General features: G+C 38.0%; 1 protein-coding gene across 1 annotated transcript in view; it reads left to right on the top strand.

Annotated features, from left to right (window-relative positions):
- l(2)k05819 (transmembrane protein 94-like protein l(2)k05819) overlaps positions 1-21939 on the top strand; it is an 809128-nt gene that overhangs the window by 578888 nt on the left and 208301 nt on the right. The window contains exon 20 of the mRNA XM_090377739.1: positions 10907-11030. Within this exon, the coding sequence (XP_090233865.1) occupies positions 10907-11030 (124 nt within the window). The remainder of the gene's footprint in view (positions 1-10906; positions 11031-21939) is intronic.

Below are 21939 nucleotides of genomic sequence, written 5' to 3' on the forward strand. Positions count from 1 at the left end.
TTTATCAGAAAACTTAAATTTCTTATTCGGTTTTCACCATCTTCCACCGAGACAAAAGTTCTTTCACATTCCACAATTTCAGGTAGCGTATGTTTAAAATTTCTTTCAATGGTATCATTATTTTCTTTATTTAATTTAAAATTACTCTGTTTCATTAATAACTTATCCTTTAAGAATAAAATAATGCATTTAATAACTTGTCACTTGGTAATTTTTTTTTACTTTCGATTTTGATTCATTCAAATTCTTTCCTCTTCAACATGCTCTCTATTTTAGCTTCATAATTTCCTTCAGAATTTTTCAAATTAGCAATAAAATTGATAGTTCAAATAATTAATTTATCTGCTTTTACCATAATGATTCTGTAAAGCTTCTGAAAGGTAAGAGAACTCATGCAGGATGTCGATCATTTAGTGCTAAATGGGTAAGAAATTCCAAATTTAAAAGTTGATTTAATAATCCAGAATATTTAACTTCTGATTCAAAATGTTTGCAGAAAGCGGAGTAATTCCTCCAACCACAATTGCCATCCACAAGCTACAAGCTGCTCATCATGGCCAAAACACACGACCGATCTTTATAGTTTCCACATCAATTTCTTTAGCAGTCATCCTTAATTCGCACTAGTTTTTTGGAGATTGGTGATACAGTTTTTTGTTTTGTTTTTTTTTAATTATTACCTGTATGCCATTACATTTTAGAACATTTTCTGCATAGTGAAAGGCTAGACAAAGTTTCAGAATCTGCCAACATTTTATCTTCGTAAAGTTTATATAATATCTTAGTTGCCTCAATCCTCCCTTCCCCCCACGTTGCTACTGTCACTAGTTCTTTGAATACAGTGCAAAATGTCGGAATCACACAGATATTCTGCTACTATGACCATGTAAGCATAGACAGGAGAAATTTACTGAAGGCATGGATCACTCTCACTTCTCTGAAAAACATATGACCGTTTGTCGGAGTAAAGGGCAACCACAACACAGGTTGACCAGAGGCTATAATCTGTGTCGAGAATCTTCTTAATCCTTTGACTGACTATGGAAAGCATATTGACTAGTGCGACTTCTCCGTATGTGACTGTATAGGTTTTACGGACACCACTAACCACTAACTTGTGGAGCAGTAATCCATTTCACCCTTAATTCGCATTTTCTAATTACCTAAATTGCCTAAAGGCCAGAGGTGAGAACAATGCGTACAAAGTTGTCTCTCCTAACCCGTTCGTTACGTGGAAATTTTCTTCATTCAATGGAAACTATTTTAAATGTAATTACCAAGGGAAATCAAAAACATTTGCTATAAAGAAGTTCGTTAAACAGAGGTCAGACTGTAATTAAATCAAAAATGAAGCAATTTTAAAATTTAACTGATCGATTGTACCATTAAAATGCTGGGAATGGAGCCCCCCCCCCTTCACCCCACTGTAGTTTTGGCTCTGGATACTCAATAATTGCATTCAGGATTTTATTTTTAAAATAAATTATTGTCTCAACAATGGGCTCCCAAATTTTTAAAAAAAATAACAATGTGTCTCCAACCCACTAAAACTCACCACTGAGTAACACCAAAAGTGTCCCAACTGCCAGGGTGCTCACCTTGTATATTCTAGAACTTATGAATCATGGAAGATGGGTAAGGTTGGAAAGAGACAAAACAACACAGAAAGGGGAACTATAGGAAATTTTGGAATTGGTGAAAGAAATGAAAGAGGTGAAAGACTTGTGGAATTTGCAGAATCTTGAGGATTGTCAGTAATGAACACTTTTTTCAAGAAAAGGGCGAACAGAAAGTGGACACTGAAGAGCACAAATGGATTAACAACTAAAGAAATTGACTTCATCCTCGCTAACAGAAGATATATCGTGAATGATGTTACCGTTGGAAGTGATCACAGAATGGTAAGTTGCACACTTGATAGAGATGTAAGAAAAGAAAGAAAAAAAACTGACTTGAATAAATAATATGAAGGTCTTTGAGATAACAGAAGAGGAGAAAAAGCAGTATGTACTGGAACTTAAGAACAAGTTTGAGCTTCTGCAGACGGACCAAAATATCAATAAGGAATATTACAAATTTCTGAAAGTGATAAAGCACAAGAAACCTATAGGTAAAAAGAAATCCAAAGAAGAAAAAATTAGTCAAGAAACACTTGTCCTGACGAACCGACGAAGACAAATGAAGAGCAAAATAAACATTGACAAGGAGAAAATTGATTATACTGAGTTATGCAAAGCCATTAGAAAGAGACTCAGAGAGGACATAAGAAGATTTAACACAAGAAAAGTAGAACAAGCATTAAGGGAAAACAAAGGAATTAAATCAGCAGCCATGAGCAGTAATACAGAAAGACAAATGATACTGAAACTGAAGAATAGCAATGGTGTACTTATAAATAGCAGAGAAGGCATAGCAGAAGACTACTATAGAGAATTATACAAGGAGTGAAGGAATAATGCCAGCAGTGGGGAAGATGGATCGCAAATTAGTAACTAATATGATGTACCTGATATCCTTCCTGATGAGGTAGAACATGTGTTGAAGAAAATGAAGAATCAGAAAGCCCTGGGAGAAGATGTTCACAAGGCTCATTACTAACAGATTAGAAAGAATACTTGATGACAATCAACCGAAAGAGCAAGCTGGTTTTAGGACAAGATTCTCAACTATGGATCACCTTCACATAATGTCACAGCTACTGGAGAAAGCAAATGAATAAAAACACCATTATGCTTGGCATTTGTGGATTATGAAAAGGCATTTGACTCTATACAGCATAAGGCAATGTTTCAAACACTGGAAAGACAAGGCATAATTACCCATATATTATGACTTTGAAGAAAATAAAGGAGGTAGTGTTCTCATATATTAAAGAAAGACAGTAGCAAATTTAAAATTGAGAAAGGAGTTCAACAAAGAGACCCAATATCTCCAAAGTTGTTTACTGCTGCCCTTGAGGAAGCTTTCAGAAGATTAGACTGGTTGCAGAAAGGAGTCAATGTGAATGGAGAGTACCTAAAACATTTACGATTTGCAGATGACATTGTGGTCATAAGCCACGATCCCATGTGGGCAAGAGCAGCAGTGCGTAGCACATGCTTCTTGATTAGACAGGATTTCGAGCCGGTGACCACCAAATACGGAGGATGCGGTAAGGTCAGGGAATGACCACCGAATATCCCCGGAGCAATATTGCCTTAGTTGCTAATGCTCCTAAAAAACCAAATAACAACAAAACAAGCCACGATCCCAAAGAATTAGAGGAAAATCTTAATCAGTTATGCAGTGTTAGTAAGGATTTTGGACTAAAGATGAATATGGCTGAAACAAAAGTAATAATGAAAAAGTATGCCATAGAAAGGGATATAATGATTGAAGGAGCAGTAATTGAAAAGGTGGAGTCGTATACTTATCTGGGACAAGTCATCAGCTGTAATAATGATAAATTGCTGGAAGTCATGAGAAGAATAAATTTTGGATGGATAGCATTCAGGAAATATAGTCACATACTGAGGAGCAATATCCCAATTTGTCTGAAACGTAAAATAAGGAACCACTGTATACTCCCGACCATGACTTATGGAAGTGAAACTTGGGCACTCACCAAAAGAATGGAAGAGAAACTGAGAACGACACAACGAAGAATGGAAGAGAAACTGAGAACGACACAACGAAGAATGGAACGAATTATATTGGGAATCAGACTGTTAGATAAGAAGAGAAACATGGATTAGGCAGCAAACTCAAGTAAAGGACATTCTTATCAAAACTAAAGAACTAAAATGGTCTTGGGCTGGACACATAGCTCGAAGACATGATGATAAATGGACTAAGAAAATAACAGAATGGTACCCAAGAGGAGCTAGAAGAAAACCTGGAAGACAACGACGGAGATGGACAGATGAAATTCATGAGTTTGTCGGTAGTAAATGGATGGCCATTACACAAAACAGAAGGAACTGGAAAGTTGCTGGAGAGGCCTTCATCTTATAGTGGATTTATAACGGCTGATGATGATGGGTAAGAAAATATTTAAGTAAACAGTAGAGAAAAATGTCTCGTGCCAAGAAGCACGAAAACAGATATTAAACGTGATATCTTCCAAATCATACTTTAATGCAGTTAAAAACACTAAAGAGGTTTCAGCACAGACTTATATTACAATTCCTCCTAAATTATCTCTTGTGCAATGGGCCAGATCCATCCTGACGGCAACAAAGACCAAAAGTACATCAAATTCTACTAATACGAAGTCATCCAAGCAACAACAAGACAATGCCCCCATGTCAGGAATGCTAACAAAAGAGGAAAATGGCCACCTTACACAGAATAAACCAACTGACTGAACTATGAAAAGTCAGATACTGAAGATGCAATTCTCCTGCTACATGCTGATTACGAGATGGATATCACTCGTCCAGTTTTTCCAAAACGTGAAAAATATAAACAGATCGAGGGAAAACAAAACGATCAGACCAATCCACCTAACCTAAACCGAAGTAACGCAGAAAATCATTCAATGGAATTGTAGAGGCCTAAGAGCAATTTTGATGAATTAAAATATTTAATACGCCAGCACGATCCTGAGAGCATTTGTCTACAGGAAACATATTTATCCTCAAATTATACTCCACACTTCTCAAGGTATACTCTATACAGACAGGACAGATGTTCTGAATCTCCACAAGAGGAGGAGTAGCCATTTTAGTTCGTAGAAACGTTCCATCCAAACCTATTCGTCTTTGCACCACTCTAGAAGCAGTAGCTGTTCGCATTGTTCTTGACATTACTCTCACTCTTGTGTCCATTTATATTCCACCAAATGCTTCATGTTCCACTGCAGAACTAGATGATTTATTAAATCAACTGCCTCACCCTTTATGTCTTCTAGGTGATCTGAATGCTCATCGTCCTTTGTGGGGTTCCCTGAACATGGATCAGAGAGGGGGATGATCGAAACTGTATTGATAATCATCACTTAGCCTTACTGAATACCGATATACACACATATATCCACCTGCCTACAGGATAAAACTCTGCTCTTGACCTGTCCATATGTTCCTCATCCATTTATTATTATTATTATTATTATTATTATTATTATTAGCCATATGTGGCAAGGAAGCCTGAGGCTTATGCTGCATCAACCAAAAAAAATAATAATAATAAACCAAATTTCTGAATTATCCCAAGAGAGAGAGAAGGGAATCACCAAGAAAGAGAAGAATGATGATATCCGGCTCAGGACCCTGGGTGTGTCAAACCCATATACTCACCAGATGTGAACCCCTGGGTTATCCTAGCCTTGAGTGGACAGTATTAACTAACCTTCACAACAGTGATTACTTTCCCATAATTTGCAAAATACAGACAGATACAAACTATGCCTCCAACCAACAAAATACGTGGAATTTTCACCGAGCAAACTAAGAACAGTTTTCTAATACCATCCAATTTGATAGCTATCTGATAATTACTACATCTATTAATAATGTCGCTAGGCATAAGTAGGACTACTTGGAGCTGTTGCCACTGCAATACCGAAATCAAATGTTACCAAACAAAGATATAATGGTTGGACAAGAGATTGCTTTCTTGCCAAAAGAAAACAAAATAAAGCGTGGAACATTTTTTGCAGAAATGCTATAATGGAAAACCTTATAAATTATAAACGACTGAAAGCTGAAGCATGCCAAATAAGTAGGAAAGCAAAACAGGATGCGTGGATTCAATTCACTTCTACCATCTGCAGAAACAGACCCCAGAATAATCTGGAGAAAGATCCGTATCCTCAGTGGAAAGTTGCAACAAACTTCGGCCCCCAATCTTGTCTTGAAAAGGAATGGATATTTCTTCTCAGACTGATATTTCAGAGGCACTAGCTGAAACATACGCCGCCACTTCATCCTCTCAGTCTTATGAAATCTCATTTAGACACACAAAAATGTCTGTAGAAAAATATAAAATTGACTTCAATACAAACCAATCATATTTCTATAACCTTCTATTCACTATTACTGAAATCAATGAAGCTCTCCAGAATTTTCAAAATAGTTCCGCTGGGCCAGATGGTATTTTCTGCATTATGCTTTGTCACCTGAACTCAAACTCAAAATCTACACTACTGAAATTTTATAACAGAATCTTTGAAGAGAATATTTATCCTGTTACATGGCATCAGTCAATAGTGGTAGCCATAGCAAAACCAGGGAAAGATACTTCCCCCTCATATCGTCCTATATCATTGACCAATTGTTTAGGAAATATACTAGAAAAGATGGTTTACAGGAGACTTGTCTGGATTATTGAAGGTCAACATGCTATAACACACCACTAATTTGGTTTCTGCCATAACAGGTCTACAACTGATGAATTCAAGCTCACATTTGAAACGCTTTTGTCAAAAAACAGCACACGGTACTGATAACTTTTGATATTACCAAAGCATTTATCACAACCTGGAGATATGGAATCCTCCAAGACTTATACAACCTTGGACTGAGAGGTAACCTGCCTAGATTCATTAGAATTTTCTTCATCTCAGGACCTTTCAAGTAAGATTCCAGAATGAACTGTCCAAAATTCATACGCAAGGAGAACCTCACGTATTTTAAGTGCCACACTTTTTGCATTACATACCAGTAGCATTGCTCAAGACATCCCAGTGGTGGAAACTTATATGTATGTAGACGATCTTTCTGTTTCCCGTCAGTCATCAAACATGGCTACCATTGAAAGACAACTACAGTTAGCAATAACCAAAATTGAAACTTGGACAAAATGTAACGGCTATCAATTAACCGAGGGGAAAACAGCAGCAATTCACTTCTGTAAATTACGACCGCCTCCATAATACCATTGGGTTTGATTTTAGACACCAAAATTAATTTTCATAAGCATATAACCTACCTGCAAACTACATGCCTACAAAAATTAAACATCCTTTGTGCAGTATCCTCAACTTCTTGGGGTGTTGACAGTCAGTCAGTGCTGAATTTATATCATGCTCTAATGCGGTCACGATTAGATTACGGAGCTATAGTATATGCTTCAGCTAAAAACAACATCTTACGGTCTCTGAACACCATACAAACACAGTGCCCTGCGATCTTCACGTGTCCGCAGAACCTCGCCAGTACAGAGCTTGTACATAGAAGCACATGACCTTCTGCTTTATCTTAGAAGACAACAGCTACTCTGCCAATAGGCTGCCAAAATAAGAATCTTTCCAACTCACCCCTGTTGGGTATACCTCAACGAACCACTTTGGCCAACACTCTATGAATCCAAGCCTAATGAACCTAGACCTGCTGGGATACGTCTTCAAGAAGTAATACAGAAGTGGAAAGTCGACCTCAATAAAATTGCGGAAAGTAGAAATATGCCTTTGCCTCTATGGGATAGACATTGATGTATACTTCGCCGCTCACTGGTCAAAAAATACCATTCCACCACTTAATATCCAACAGTTACATGCGAAGTATACTTCAGAACACACTGGGAAACTCATAGCCTGTACAGATGGCTCTAAGTCCTAATCACATGTAGGGGCCGCAGCTGTATTCCCTTCGCATATAATCTCAAAATCCCTTCCAGTTGAGTGTAGCATACTTTCTGCAGAACTATATGCTATCCAGTTTGCATTAAGTGAAATATGTCCACAGTTGTCACTCTCTATCCTAATATATTCAGATTTGCTCAGTGCTATCTCAGCCATAAAGAGTAAACAACATTATCATTGTCCTCTCCTACAAGAAATTGGCTTTCTAATCAACCTCTGTCAAAAGAAACACTGAAATAATTCTTTGCTGGATCCTAGGACACTGCGGAATAGAAGGCAGTGAAAAAGCAGACAATGCAGCTCAGTCAGCATCAGAACTGCCAAACAGAATAATGATAGTCCCACATACTGATTTTAGTCCAATCATTATTAGAGAAAATGAAAATGAATGGGCTCAGATATGGAAAAATCAAGTCAACAATACACTACAGGAAATAAAACCTAATCCACAAATATGGCACTCCAACATCAGAGGAAGTTACAGAGAAGAAGTAATGCTTGCCAGACTACGAATTGGCCATACTCACCTTATGCATTTTCATCTATTAGCAAATAAAAATCTCCCACTCTGTGTGTTCAATGCCAAGTTCAGCTTTCAGTAAGACATTCTTCTGGTATGCCCTCGATTCAGAAATTCCAGATACCTTTGTTTTCAGAGTTTATGCAATAACCAGAATCCACTAATCCTTCAACAGATTTTAGGTAATTCTGTGAATCTAGATAAACCGTTTTAATTTTATTCGGCAAATCCAATTTGATAAACAAATCTAAAAAAATGTTCCATTTACATTAAAATCGAGGAAAGACACATCATGGCCATTGATGCCCTTGTGTCTTAAAACCTTTAAATAACAAGTCCATCATCAGGCTGTCTGTATTGCTTGGAACATTTCACACATCCCTATCCAGAGGCTATATCTGGAGGTTTGTTTGTTTGTTTGTTTTTGGGAGCATTAGCAGCTAAGGCCATATTATTCCGGGGATATGCGGTGGTCATTCTCTGACCTTTCCACATGCTCCGTATTCGGTGGTCACGGGCTCGAACCCTGTTCTAATCAAGAAGCAAGTGCTACGCACTGCTGCTCCTGCCCACCTGGCTACGGAGGCACCACCTATATCTGGAAGCAAATAAAGAATTACTATAACTTCAATGTAAACAGTTGTCTCTAGAGTATGCTTTAAAACTGAAATCCTTGCTAGACCACGCATGGACATCTGTTTATGAGCCCATGATTGGAAAATTTGTACAATGCCTATCAAACTGTCAATCATCCTTTTGGTATTCATGACCGAACACTAATCCAAGAATTGCAAACCGTGGTAGACAAGGTTACCAAACACCAAAGCAAACCTTTCCAGCATGAGACTCTCTACCTTAAGAACCAGGTAAAGTCTGATATGCCATCATTTGTCTACTTGCAGATATATTTAGCACATGAAGCTTACTGACTTCTTGCCAGCTTGAAATCACAATCATGTGTAGGATCTGCTGATATCTTTCCGGACCTCCTATATATCCCAGCTGATTCTCCTTGAATCCAGCATATACTCTGCAGAGATGCATGCTATAGAGTTAGCCTCGAATCACATCAGAATTTACCAATACCAATGATGTATCCCAATTCTTTGAGCACATTAGACGCTTAATTATATTTAAATTAATTCTCATCCAGTCCTTTCTCAGGTTCAGAAGAAGATGCATTCACTGTGTGAACATGAATTTGATATCCACTTTTGTTGATTCCACATTGGGATATATATTACAGAAAACGATTTGTGTGTACTGCAGCCAAATCAGCAATTCCCACTAATAATCATGGCCTCTCCAATAGCCATTCAATTCCATTGTCTGAAGTCCCCTTCATGGACTACAGTCAAATAATACACAACACAATACACTCCCAATAGCAGGATTCATGGAATAGACAGACTACAAATAAATTTTAAAGATAAAGCTGTAATTGAACCATGGCAGTCTAGTAGTCTGCGTAGGAATCATAAAGAGGAAGTTGTTCTTGATTGGCTCTGCATAGGACATGGTCATGCACATTTCTTTTTGCTGAGAGCAGATGACCCTCTTTTAACCAACAATGTGTCAGCTCTTTTTAAATCCTTAAAACTTATTAATTTATATACATATGTATAAAATACTGCATATATTTCTAATCCCTATGCCACATTTTACCATTATACTTAGACAGCTGTTTGACAAAGTAACCTCTTTCAAAATTACCACAACTTATTTTATAACCTTGTCATGACATATATAGCCTTTTTCACTAATGAGCCAATAAAACCATAAACCAAACTTAACCTAATTTAACTATACAGCATTCTTTTATTTGAAACAATATCAAAAGCTTTTCTGAAATCTAAGTATGTGATGTCAAAATTATGTTTTTGCATCCAGTTCCGTTGCTACTGCATCACACAGTGTACAATCAGATTGGTCAGATAAGATCTTCCCTTTAACAAATTTATGCTTAACTGCAGGATAACTGCATATCTGTCTGTATGGTATTGTATTACTTCTTTAACCAACGATGCCATTATTTTCCCTAGAACAGAAGTTAACAGGTCTGTAATTACTCCTGTCACTTTCTGATCTCCTTTTGTGAATTGGGGAAACATTTGCACATCTCCAGTCCATACAGTCCTCCCCTGAATCCAAGGATGCTCTCATAATTATGGCTAAAAATTTGCTTACCTCCTTTGCTGCTTCCCATCTACCCAAGTTCCTTTACTATGTTTAGCTTCAATGGTTTCTCTTCCGCTTTCCTTTCCGTTATTACGAAAACCTTTAACTCCCTATTAGAGTTTAATAAGCTTCTGACATCTGTTTCCCTAAAAAATTCATCATGTATGAATGTAGATGAGGAATCTGAGCAGGATCATCAGCAGTTAAACTATCAATATCAAGTGGACCAATGTGATTCAATCCCTTCCTTCTACTTTTAAGTCTTTTGTACTTTACTTTGCATTCTTTTCCAGAGACTTCTTGTAATCTGTATTTGCTCATCTAACCCATCTTTGTGACTTGGATGCAGGCTAGTTTATACCTACTGTAAGTTTTTTTGTATCCCCTGATATAATATATGATCCCCTATATTTTTATAGATTTCACAGTCACAATAGACCATTTAGGTCTATTGTGACTGTGATTATTTTTTTAGTTTTACTAATTGTATCTTCATAAAATCATAATCTGAATATGCTTAAAGCAAAGTTTTGCAACTTAAATTGTGACTGTTGTAATTGTAACTAAAATATTATTGTGACTTTAAATATTGCATTACATTCACCTGTTTGTAATTATGATGCAGCTATTGTTTTTTTTTAATTCAGGTCAGAAAGCAATGACTCCTCTCATCATCACAACCTTCATCTTCCTTGTAAAGTTTCAGTCTCCTTGCAGTGCAAAACAGCTTCTACTGAGGTGGTACCTGGCTTAACAAGCTTAAATTATAAGGTTAGTTTTATTCAATTTAAATGTATTAATTTGGAATTTAAATATGGAAAATTGAAGTCTCATATCTATCTTATATGAGAAACTTGTACATAAATAGCATGGGTTTCTCACATACTTTTACCCCTTTATTTAATTTTTATTTTAAATTTTAATACTACTCCTTAATTTCATTAGATGATAAATTTGCCATGATTATTTAATTTTAATTAGACATGTCAATTGTGAGCACTGTGTATGAGGTTGTCAATTCAATAGGACAGGAATATTTTGCAGTTCATGACTTATTTGCTGATTTTCTTACTTTCGGTTAACTTTTTGAGATTACATTTTAACTTGAACTACTCATAGTTCATACTTTGATCACATTTCAATGTCATTGCAGGTCTAACCATTCACCACGTTTAGCCTTGTTCGGCTGTTAGTTTATATACTCATGAAAACTCACTGATTTCATTGGCCTGAAAGTGCTGTTCAGTCAGTCACTTTCCCTTGTTGTTTTCTGCTAAGTACATCTGTCACTCAGCCAATTTCAACACATATATCATGTTTATAATCAGTGATAATCATTAACGAATATCACCGATCGATGTAAATCTTCAGATGGCCTTACTTGTATTAGCACTTGTAACAAAATGTAATTTACAGCTGGCAAATTATGAAAAAGCTTTTAGATTTCTTATTGTATTTAACTTTTATTATTATATATGGGATATCACCTTGATCATTTGTTAATTTAAAACTTGATGCCCTCTTATTTCTCTCTGTATAGTGACTACTGTATATTCCAGCATATAAGTTGAACCCTTTTTTTTTTCCCTGAAAATTCTTGCCATATATATTCACCATATAAGTCGATCCCCTTTTCTGCAGTCATCTTGTATCTTACATAGTGGTATACTGCTTATGATGGGGGATTTTAATTTCCTGGATATTGACTGCAATTTGTGGGTTGGTCACTCACACACTAGCAAGGCTTTTGTGGATTTATTCGATGATTGTTTTCTACATCAGCATGTTGAGGAGGCAACTAGAGCAAGTAATACTCTTGATCTGATTATCAGTAGTGATTCTTCATGCATTAAGAATCTGCAGATAAAGGAACCACTAGGTTTTTTTTTTTTTTTTTTTTTTATGAGAACCCCAAACACGAGAGGTATTAGAACCTATAGTACTTAGTACCGTGCTTGGGTTGGAGGTTGAGAAGACGAAAGAAGATATTTGTTGACATTGGACTTGAACTTCTGTAGATTGTAATTTTCAGGAAATACGTATGAAGGAAGGTTGTTCCAGAAAACGGCAGTTGAATGAATAAATGAGGAAGATGAAAAGTTGGTTCTGTGGGTTTGAAGTTGGACAGTAAATGGATGTTGGCTGGTGGCGGCACGTGTTCGGACTGTTTTGAAAGAGAGAGCGGGAATTATAGAAGCCAATTCAGAAGAACAGTGCCCATGGAAGTATCTCTAGAAGAGGCATGCAGCAGAAACAGTACGTCTATGTGAAAGCGAGTGGAGAGACTCTGTTAGAGATGAATCATTAATTAACCTAACTGCCCTCTTCTGAATGGAATCAAGAAGCCTGAGAGAGGTTTTGGGGGCACCACCCCAGATGTGGGAACAATATTCCATGGCAGGACGGATTTGCGATTTATACAGAGTGAGCAGCTGTTTGGAAGAAAAGTAACGCCGAGAGCGAAAGAGAAAACCAAGTTTTATAGATACAGAGGAAGCAATATTTGTAATGTGCTTGTGCCAAGAGAGATTAGAAGTCAGGGTAATCCCCAAAAGAGATATATCATTTTGCCTAGAAATCGAAGTGTCACTAAAGATAAGCATAGGAGCAGAAGAATCCTTTTCGTGAGATATAAGACAAGACTGAGTTTTAGAAGGGTTGAAATCAACCAAGTTGTCTTTGCCCCACTGGAGAATTACCTGAAGATCGGCATTTAAGGAATTGGTAGCAGATTTTCGAGAACTTGAAGCTGATTGAGCAGGACAAGGTTTCTCAAAATGGAAAGTTGAATGCAATGTGCTATCATCAGCAAAACTATGGATAGGATTTCCGGTCAATGGAAGAAGGTCATTGATATACAAGAGGAAAAGAGTGGGGGAAAGAACTGAACCTTGGGGGACACCAGCATTAATGGAGAAGTTAGAAGACAGAGAGCCATCTACCATCACCCTCAGTGAGCGATCAGAGAGAAAACTGGATAACCAATTACTAAAAACAGTTGGCAAACCATAAGATGGAAGCTTGTTTAGAAGACCTTTATGCCAAACACGATCAAAAGCCTTTGAGATGTCAAGAGCAACTACTTGTGTTTCGCCGAACCTTTCCATTGATTTAGTCCATAAATGGGTAACATAAGCCAGAATATCACCAGTGGATCGACACTGACGGAATCCATACTGGCGATCGTTGATCAGACGGAAGGTTTCTAGGTAGTTTAAGAGTTGGCGGTTAATTGATTTCTCCAGTACTTTAGAAAGAGTAGAAGTAATTGCAATGGGACGATAATTGGATGGGAGGGATTTGTCACCCTTTTTAGGAACTGGCTGGATATGAGCAAATTTCCAAGCAGAAGGAAAAACACCTTTGGAATAAGAAAGTGAAAAAAGGCGGCAAAGAATAGGAGTAAGTTCAGGAGCACAGGTTTTGAGAACAAGTGGAGAAATACCATCAGGACCTGGAGCTTTCTTAGCATCAAGATTCATCAAAATCCTTCTGATATCCTTTTGACGGAAGACCACAGGAGGCATTGAATGGAGCGTGTTAGGAATGGTGGGAGGTGTTTTACCAAGATCATTAATACATGAGCTGGAAGAAAAATGGGATGCTAGCAGGTCAGCTTTATCCTTGGCTGAAGTGACAACAGAACCATCTGGTTTGGACAGAGGTGGGAGCAGAGATGGGCAAAAGTTGCGGCCAATAGCTTTGGCAAGAGACCAGAATGCTCGGCTGCCATTAGGGCAAGAAGCAAGTTTTCTACTCTTAGCCTGTTCAAACTCTAGTTTGGACTGATTAATAACTGCTTTACAATTGTTGCGAGCTTTGGTGTAGGCAGAAAATGAAACCGAAGAATTAGAAACAAGCCAATTACGATATGCAACATTCTTCTCTTGGACAGCCTTAGCACATTTATTGGAAAACCAAGGTTTAGATAAAGGACGAGATTTTAAAGTGGAGTGTGGGATAAAGGATTCCATTCCTGCAAGAATAATTTCACTGACACGATCTGAGCAAACGTTGACATCAGAAGTTTTGAAACAGTAATCAGACCAAGGAAAAGAAGAAAAGTCTCGCAGGTCATCCCATTTTGCATTCTTGTAATGCCAAACAATACGTGGTTGGGAATAGCCATGAGATAAAGGTTCCATTGGAGAAGAGACAATCACCAAGTTGTGATCTGAAGTGCCTAAAGGACCTCTCACTTCGACCTTGTACTTAGAAGGGTTGTTCGTGAGAAAAAGATCAAGCGTATTGGCTGTATGATTAGGATTGTCCGGTATTCTTGTAGGTAAATGAACAATCTGTGCTAGGTCATTAGTAATTGCAAAAGCCTCAGCATCTCGACCTGCTGGGTCGGTGTGACTAGAAAATGGAAGCCAGCTGGAGTTGTGAACGTTAAAATCACCAAGGAAAATTACCTCACTGTTAGGAAAGTTAGACTGGAGAAAGTCAAGTTGCAAAGAGAGGAAGTCAAAGAGCTCCAAGTGATTAGTGGAGTTGGGAGAACGGTAGAGACAACAGATGAATTTGACACAATGAGGTAGAGAGATTTTAAGCCAGAGAAGATCAAAGAGAGGAGATTCCAAATTGCCAAGTCTCTGACAGGGAATATCAGAACGGACATATGCACAAGTACCACCTTTGAGGCGAAAGGAATCATACAGCAAATAATTTGGACATCTGAGATGAGAAGTAGTTGAATCAACTGATAACTGAGATTCAGTCAGAAAAAGTACATGGGGTTTGGAAGACTGCAAGTGGAAATGGACATCGTTGAGATTGGAATTAAGACCACGTATATTTGTGAAATGAATTAGGAAGTCCTTGGGAGGTTTAGATCTTTTCGCAGATAAGCTTGCTCTATTATTTTGACAATTCATGGTGTATTCAATAGTAAGAAAAAGTTGGTGGGACATGCTGTATGAAGGAATGAAATTTTTGTATATGGCGTACATGTGGTAAGAATATACCCAGATCCTTGACATAACGTGATATCACATTCTGCTGAAGTGGGATTTACTCAAAGAGGTAACTACCATCGAGGGTAAAAGGGATTTTGCTTACGTAAAGCCGACTGCAAAGGTCTGAGACAATATTTAAATTCTATGTGATGGGACCAACTGATGATGTTACCAACAGAAAATTCAAAATGGTAAGCAGTCAAAGAATTAATCTTGGAAGCTAATAGACTTTACTACCAACTAAGAAATACTGTTCAAGGTTTAGGCCTAAATGGATGTCACATGAACTAATCAGACATGTGGCAGACAAGAAAATTGCATGGCATACATATAAATTAATGGGTGACATTGAAGCCTATGATAGATATAAGCTGGTCTGTAAAATGCACAGCTTGCATGATGATTGTGGAGCAATCGGGTACAGGACATATTGCCATGGGGGATGTCTTTGTGTGTGCACGCGATGCAAGGAGTGTAACGAAATCAGGCGACAACTCAGCATTGTTATGGGCCTATATGAGAGCTTGAAGGACAGGTTGGATGCCCTCGAAGGATCTAAATTGAAAGGCCCATCAAGCTCTCAGCTGCCCACATCAACGCCAGAGCTTGCACTTGGTCATCATGCAACACAGCGGCAATCCCCAAGGCAGAATGCGCTGGTCCCACAAGAACTACTAGTTGTTGGTGACTCTATTGTCAGGGAAAGGGGAACATGCTTTGTAAAAAGGATAGGTGGAACAGGACCAGGGTATGTCTACCAGGGGCAATGATGCAGTTACAAAAGAGCTGGATGGAGTGAATAACTTTGATATTATATACTTGGATCTTAGAAAGGCTTTTGATACTGTTGCACATGGAAGACTGCTGCACAAATTGGAGCAGTGTGGCATTAGAGGAAAATTACTGCTATGGATAAAGGGGTGGTTGAGGGGGAGAAGACAAGAGAGTGGTAATCAATGGACACCGCTCATCGTGGACTAATGTTATTAGTGGAGTTCCTCAGGGTTCAGTGTTAGGTCCATTATTGTTTTCTGTATTTATAAATAATATTGATGATGGTATATCAAGCTTAATGTCCAAGTTTGCAGATGATACAAAGGTTGGCAGGGTTGTTAAGGACACTACTGACGCTATTCTGCAGCAAGAGGATCTGGAGAGGTTGAGCAGATGGGCTGAGACGTGGCAAATGAAGTTTAACATTGACAAATGTAAAGTACTACATATGGAAAACAGCAACCCCAGAGCAACGTATCGATTCTGTGGTACTTCACTGACCGTGGTAGAGAATGAAAAGGACCTGGGGGTATTTGTGCAGGCAGATATGAAGTTCTCTGAGCAGTGCAGACGGGCTGCAAGAGTAGCTCATGGTGTATTGTCAATGATATATAGGAATTTTTCTAGCAGGGATAAGGAGGTGATTATTCCCTTGTATAAGGCAATTGTCAGGCCACACCTTGAGTACTGTATACAGGTCTGGAGGCCTCATTTCAAGAAGGATGTAGAGCTGCTGGAACGAGTACAGAGGGCAACAAGATTAGTGAATGGAACAAAGGGTTGCTCTTACGAAGAAAGGCTTAAGTTTTGCAAATTACAGTGTCTGGAGACTAGGCACCGGCGAGCTGATCTGATAGAGGTGTGTAAAGCCTTGAATGGTTTGAGCATGCTCAGTGCTGATGGGATTCTTCCTCTTGCTCAGAATAATCACCTGAGAGGGCATAAATTCAAATTGAGGAAAGACAGATGTAGGACAGATGTACGGAAATTTGCCTTTAGCCAGCGGTTAGTTGGTTGGTGGAACAGACTTCCATCGCTTGTTGTGGAAGTTGATAGACTAAATAAATTTAAGGCTCAGCTGGACAGGTATTTCGAGTGAACGGAGGGGTGAAGTGAAAGTTTTTTTTTTTTTTTTTTTTTGATTTTTTTTTGCCTATGCTGCATAAGCTTGCTTTCTTGCATCATATGCCTCTACTAATTTTAATGCTAATGCTAAGTCACAAAGGAGGTTATGCAGGCAAAGGCAGATCATGAGAAATATTTGGCAAAGGATGCAAAAAAAAAACAGTAAATAGTTCTTTACCTATGTAAACTCTAGAAGGAAGGGGATGAATCAGATTGGTCCACTGGATATCGATAGTTCAACTATTGATGATCCTGCTCAGGTGGCTAACAAACTAAATGAGTATTTTGCATCTACATTCACACATGAGGAGTTATTCAGGGAGGGGAATGCCAGAAGTGAATTAAACTCTGGCAGTGATCTAAATGATTTTGTAATAACTGAGAGGAAAGTGGAAGAGAAATTGTTGAAGATAAACATAAGAAAGGCACCTAGGGTGGGTGGGATTTATTCAGTTATATTAAAGGAGGCAACAAAGGAAGTAAGCAAACCTTTAGGCACAATTATGAAAACTTCCATGGACTCAGGGCAGGTACCCATGGACTGGAGATGTGTAACTGTAACCCCAATTCACAAAGAAGGATCAAAGAACGACACAAGTAATTATAGACCTGTTAGTTTAATTTCTGTTCCAGGGAAATTAATGGAGGCACCAGGTAAAGAAGCACTGCAGCATCATCTAAACAAGACTTCAGTTATAGCTCAGACACAGCATGGATTTGTTAAGGGGAAGTCTTGTCTGACCAATTTGATTGGATACTATAATGTGGTCACAAAGCAACTGGATGCAGGGAATAACTTTGATATCATATCTTTGGATCTTAGAAAGGCTTTTGATGCTGTTGCATGTGGAAGCCCAATCTGTGCAGCAGTCTTCCATGTGGAAGACTGCTGCACAGATTGGAACAGTGCGGCATTAGAGCAAAATTGCTGCTAGGGTTAAAGGGATGGTTGAGTGGGTGAAGACAGAGAGTGGTAATCAATGGACACTGCACTTTGTGGACTAATGTTATTAGTGGAGTACCCCAAGGTTCAGTGTTGTTTTCTGTATTTATAAATGATATTGATGGTGCTATATCAGGCTTAATGTCCAAGTTTGCAGATGATACGAAGGTTGGCAGGGTTGTTAATGACACTAATGACAGTAGGCTGCTGCTGCAACAGGATCTATAAAAGTTGAGCAGATGGGCTGAGAGATGGCAAATGAAGTTTAACATTGACAAATATAAAGTACTACATATGTGAAGCAGTAACCCCAGAGTAACATATCAACTCTGTGGTACTACACTGACAAGGTAAGGTATAAGGTATGTTCATGTCAGACGGCACCTGGGATTTCTCCCATCTCCATGTGTGTTCGCTGTATCGAGGACACTACACTGTCAAGCCAAAGTTGAAAATGTGTGGGCCATGTCTTGTGTGGTGTGTTATGTTGTGCCCATTGTTTGTCTGGCTTATTGGCCGCCATCTCCCTAGTGGGGCCTGACATTGCCCATATCTCACCACGTGGAGGCTAGCCTTGTTTGTCCAGTATCTCAACAAATTGCTCTGGCAGATCCTGCCACCTAGTTTCCTGGGATTTCAGTGGCTAGGACCTAAAAAAAAAAAAAAAATTACGTGTTTGACAATAATTCTTTATGGGATTTGCTATTAGGAAATCGCTGGTTGGGGTTGAACGCTAGAGAGATGTGTTAAAAGGCCTAATAAGTTGGGCAAAATTTTGATGTTATTAAATTTAGACATATGAGGCTATACGCTAGATAAAATATAATAGTGTTAATTGTCTTAGTGATTTACACGAAACAGGTAGAATTTAGACGTTGATTAGAATTTGGCGGCATTGTTAAGGTGTGTACTCGGTTGGTTTAGTTAGAGAGGGGAGAGACTGAAGACTGAGGTGGAAAACAGATAGAAGGATAGGGACGATAGAATAGGCATCCCCAAAGAGGTCAGTGGAGACGAGCTCCACAGGTGAAGTATGAGGGGGGGCAGGGGGGAGACAGTCTCCTCTCCTCCCTACCCTGCCTTGGGATGGGGTTTTAAAGGGAACCGGGTTAGAGTACCCAGTTCGTGGTAGAGAATGAAAAGGACATGGGGGTAATTGTGCAGGCAGATATGAAGTTTTCTGAGCAGTGCAGACGGTCTGCAAGAGTAGCTCATGGTGTCTTGTCAATGATATAGGAATTATTCTAGCAGGAATAAGGTGATTATCCCCTTGTATAAGGCAATGGCCAGGCCACACCTTAAGTACTGTATACAGATCTGGAGGCCAGATCTGTATACAGTACTTCCTTAAAATGATTTAAGGAAGATGTTGGAACGAGTACAGAAAAGGGCAACAATATTAATGAATGGAACAAAGGGTTGCTCTTACGAAGAAAGGCTTAAGTTTTGCAAATTAAAATGTCTGGAGACTAGGCACCTGCAAGGTGATCTGATTCACCTTGGTATAAAGCCTTGAATGGTTTGAGCGTGCTCAATGCTGATGAGATTCTTACTCTTGCTCAGAATAATCACCTGAGAGGGCATAAATTCAAATTGAGGAAAGACAGTAGTAGGATAGATGTGCGGAAGTTTTCCTTTAGCCAGTGGGTAGTTGATTGGTGGAACAGACTTCCATCTTTTGTTGTGGAAGTTGATAGCCTAAATAAATTTAAGGCTGAGCTGGACAGGTATTTGGAATGAACAGAGGGGTGAAATTGAAGCAGGTTTTTTGGCTGATGCTGCATAAGTTGCTTTCTTGCATCGTATGCCTCTACTAATGCTAATTGCAGTTAAAATCTATATTGAGAACTTTTTTTTTTTTTTTTTCTTTTTAATAATATATTTATTTTAAGTGTACATTTGCTACATTTTATTAGCATAATGAAATGTTAAGCTTACACAATATTTCCTTATGTAGAAGGTCATGAAACTAAACCTGCTTGCGTGATATGACAACACTGTTATTGATACTATTGCTCTTACGAAGAAAGGCTTAAGTTTTGCAAATTACTAGGCACCTGTGAGGTGATCTGCTTGAGGTGTATAAAGCCTTGAATGGTTTGAGCATGCTCACTGCTGATGGGATTCTTCCTCTTGCTCAGAATAATCACCTGAGAGGGCATAAATTCAAATTGAGGGAAGATAGATGTGCGGAAGTTTTCCTTTAGCCAGTGGGTAGTTGGTTGGTGGAACAGACTTCCATCTTTTGTTGTGGAAGTTGATAGCCTAAATAAATTTAAGGCTGGGCTAGACAGGTATTTGGAACCAACAGAGGGGTGAAATGGAAGAGGTTTTTTTTTGTTTTTTTTTGGCTAATGCTGCATAAGCTTGCTTTCTTGCATCATGTGCCTCTACTAATGCTAATGCTATTAGTTATATGGGGTGGGTGTCTTCTTATTTCTGTGTGTATTGTGACTACTGTATATTCCAGCATACAAGTTGAACCCTTTTTTTTTTTTTTTGTCCTGAAAATTCATGCCATATATATTCACCATATAAGTCAACCTAAGGCGACCATTCGTCCCCGAAACATGACTTGTGTCCCAGCTTATTTTTATCCCTGATTCTGTATTTCTTCCTTAAAGTTATAAAATAATGAATATGAGACTGGAGCCACAATTTTGCTATTAAAATTCTTCTAATCTGGCAACAGTGTAATCATACTGGGAATCCCTGAGGTCTCAACTCAAACATTCGGCCCTGGGCTGTGATCAGTGTTGAATGAGACATCAAAGTGGTTTGTGACAGCTTTCTTGTAAGAGTATTTTCGTAGCATTGAACACTTGTCTTTCTATTTACTACACACATTTACTGTGTTGTTAAATAAAAAAGTTATACAAGATTAAAACTGGAAGTTGCTTTGTATTTTTAAATTTTAAATTAATTACGTACTTGTTATTTTAGAATTGAGTTCAAAAAAGACAAGTCTCTCTTCAGCAAATCATTACAAGCCCAATTTTCATTTATTAGTGCAGTTAACAATGAAAGCACTTCAGTACAGTGCACTGTCTGCAGTTCGACATTTTCTATAGCCAGTGGTGGAATATCTTCCATAACAGACCACATGAAAACACAAACCTGCATTGGAAGCATAATCTCAGTCGGAAGTATTAGTAACTATTATCGCAAACTTGAGCCATCAAAATCCAAATACGATTTAGCTATTCATGAAGGTTCTTATGCCTATCATACCATTCGACACAATCAAAGTTTTTGAAGCATGGACTGCATAACGAGTTTACAAAAGAAATTTTCAGATGAAAAGTTTTCAGGCTCAAGAAAAAAGTCCAAGGCAATTGTAAAAAATGTATTTTACCCTTGGTCGCTGGAAGAAAAGAAAAATTAACTTAAAAACACTGATTTTGCCTCTTCTTTTCTTGCAATACTTCGAATCACAAATACTTATTAAAGTTAATACCAATTACTATACGTTATTTTGATGGATACAACATGCATGCTCCGATCAATAATAAAGTCTTGAAATATCAGGTGAAACAGCTGACATGATTTCTTTAGAAATCATGAAAATAATTGCATCTTATGAGTTGGATAATAAGGTAATCAGACTTTCGGCCGATAACACAAACACAAACTTTGGAAGTTTACTAAGAAGAGGAAAAGAAAATGTTATAACTAAACTTAAAACCCAATTAAACAGAAAAATAATTGGCATTGGCTATAATGCACACATTGTACATAATTGTGCTAAGACAGCTTTTGATTCAATGCCCATTGATATTGAAGTACTTGTTATGAAAATATTTGGGTATTTCCATATATACATGGTTTGCGTAGAATGCTTAAAAGAATTTTTTGATTTTGTTGGACAGGAATACAAACA

Source organism: Mastigoproctus giganteus, chromosome 7 (assembly GCF_048544385.1).
Source record: "Mastigoproctus giganteus isolate SK-2022 chromosome 7, ASM4854438v1, whole genome shotgun sequence".
NCBI lineage: Eukaryota > Metazoa > Arthropoda > Arachnida > Uropygi > Thelyphonidae > Mastigoproctus > Mastigoproctus giganteus.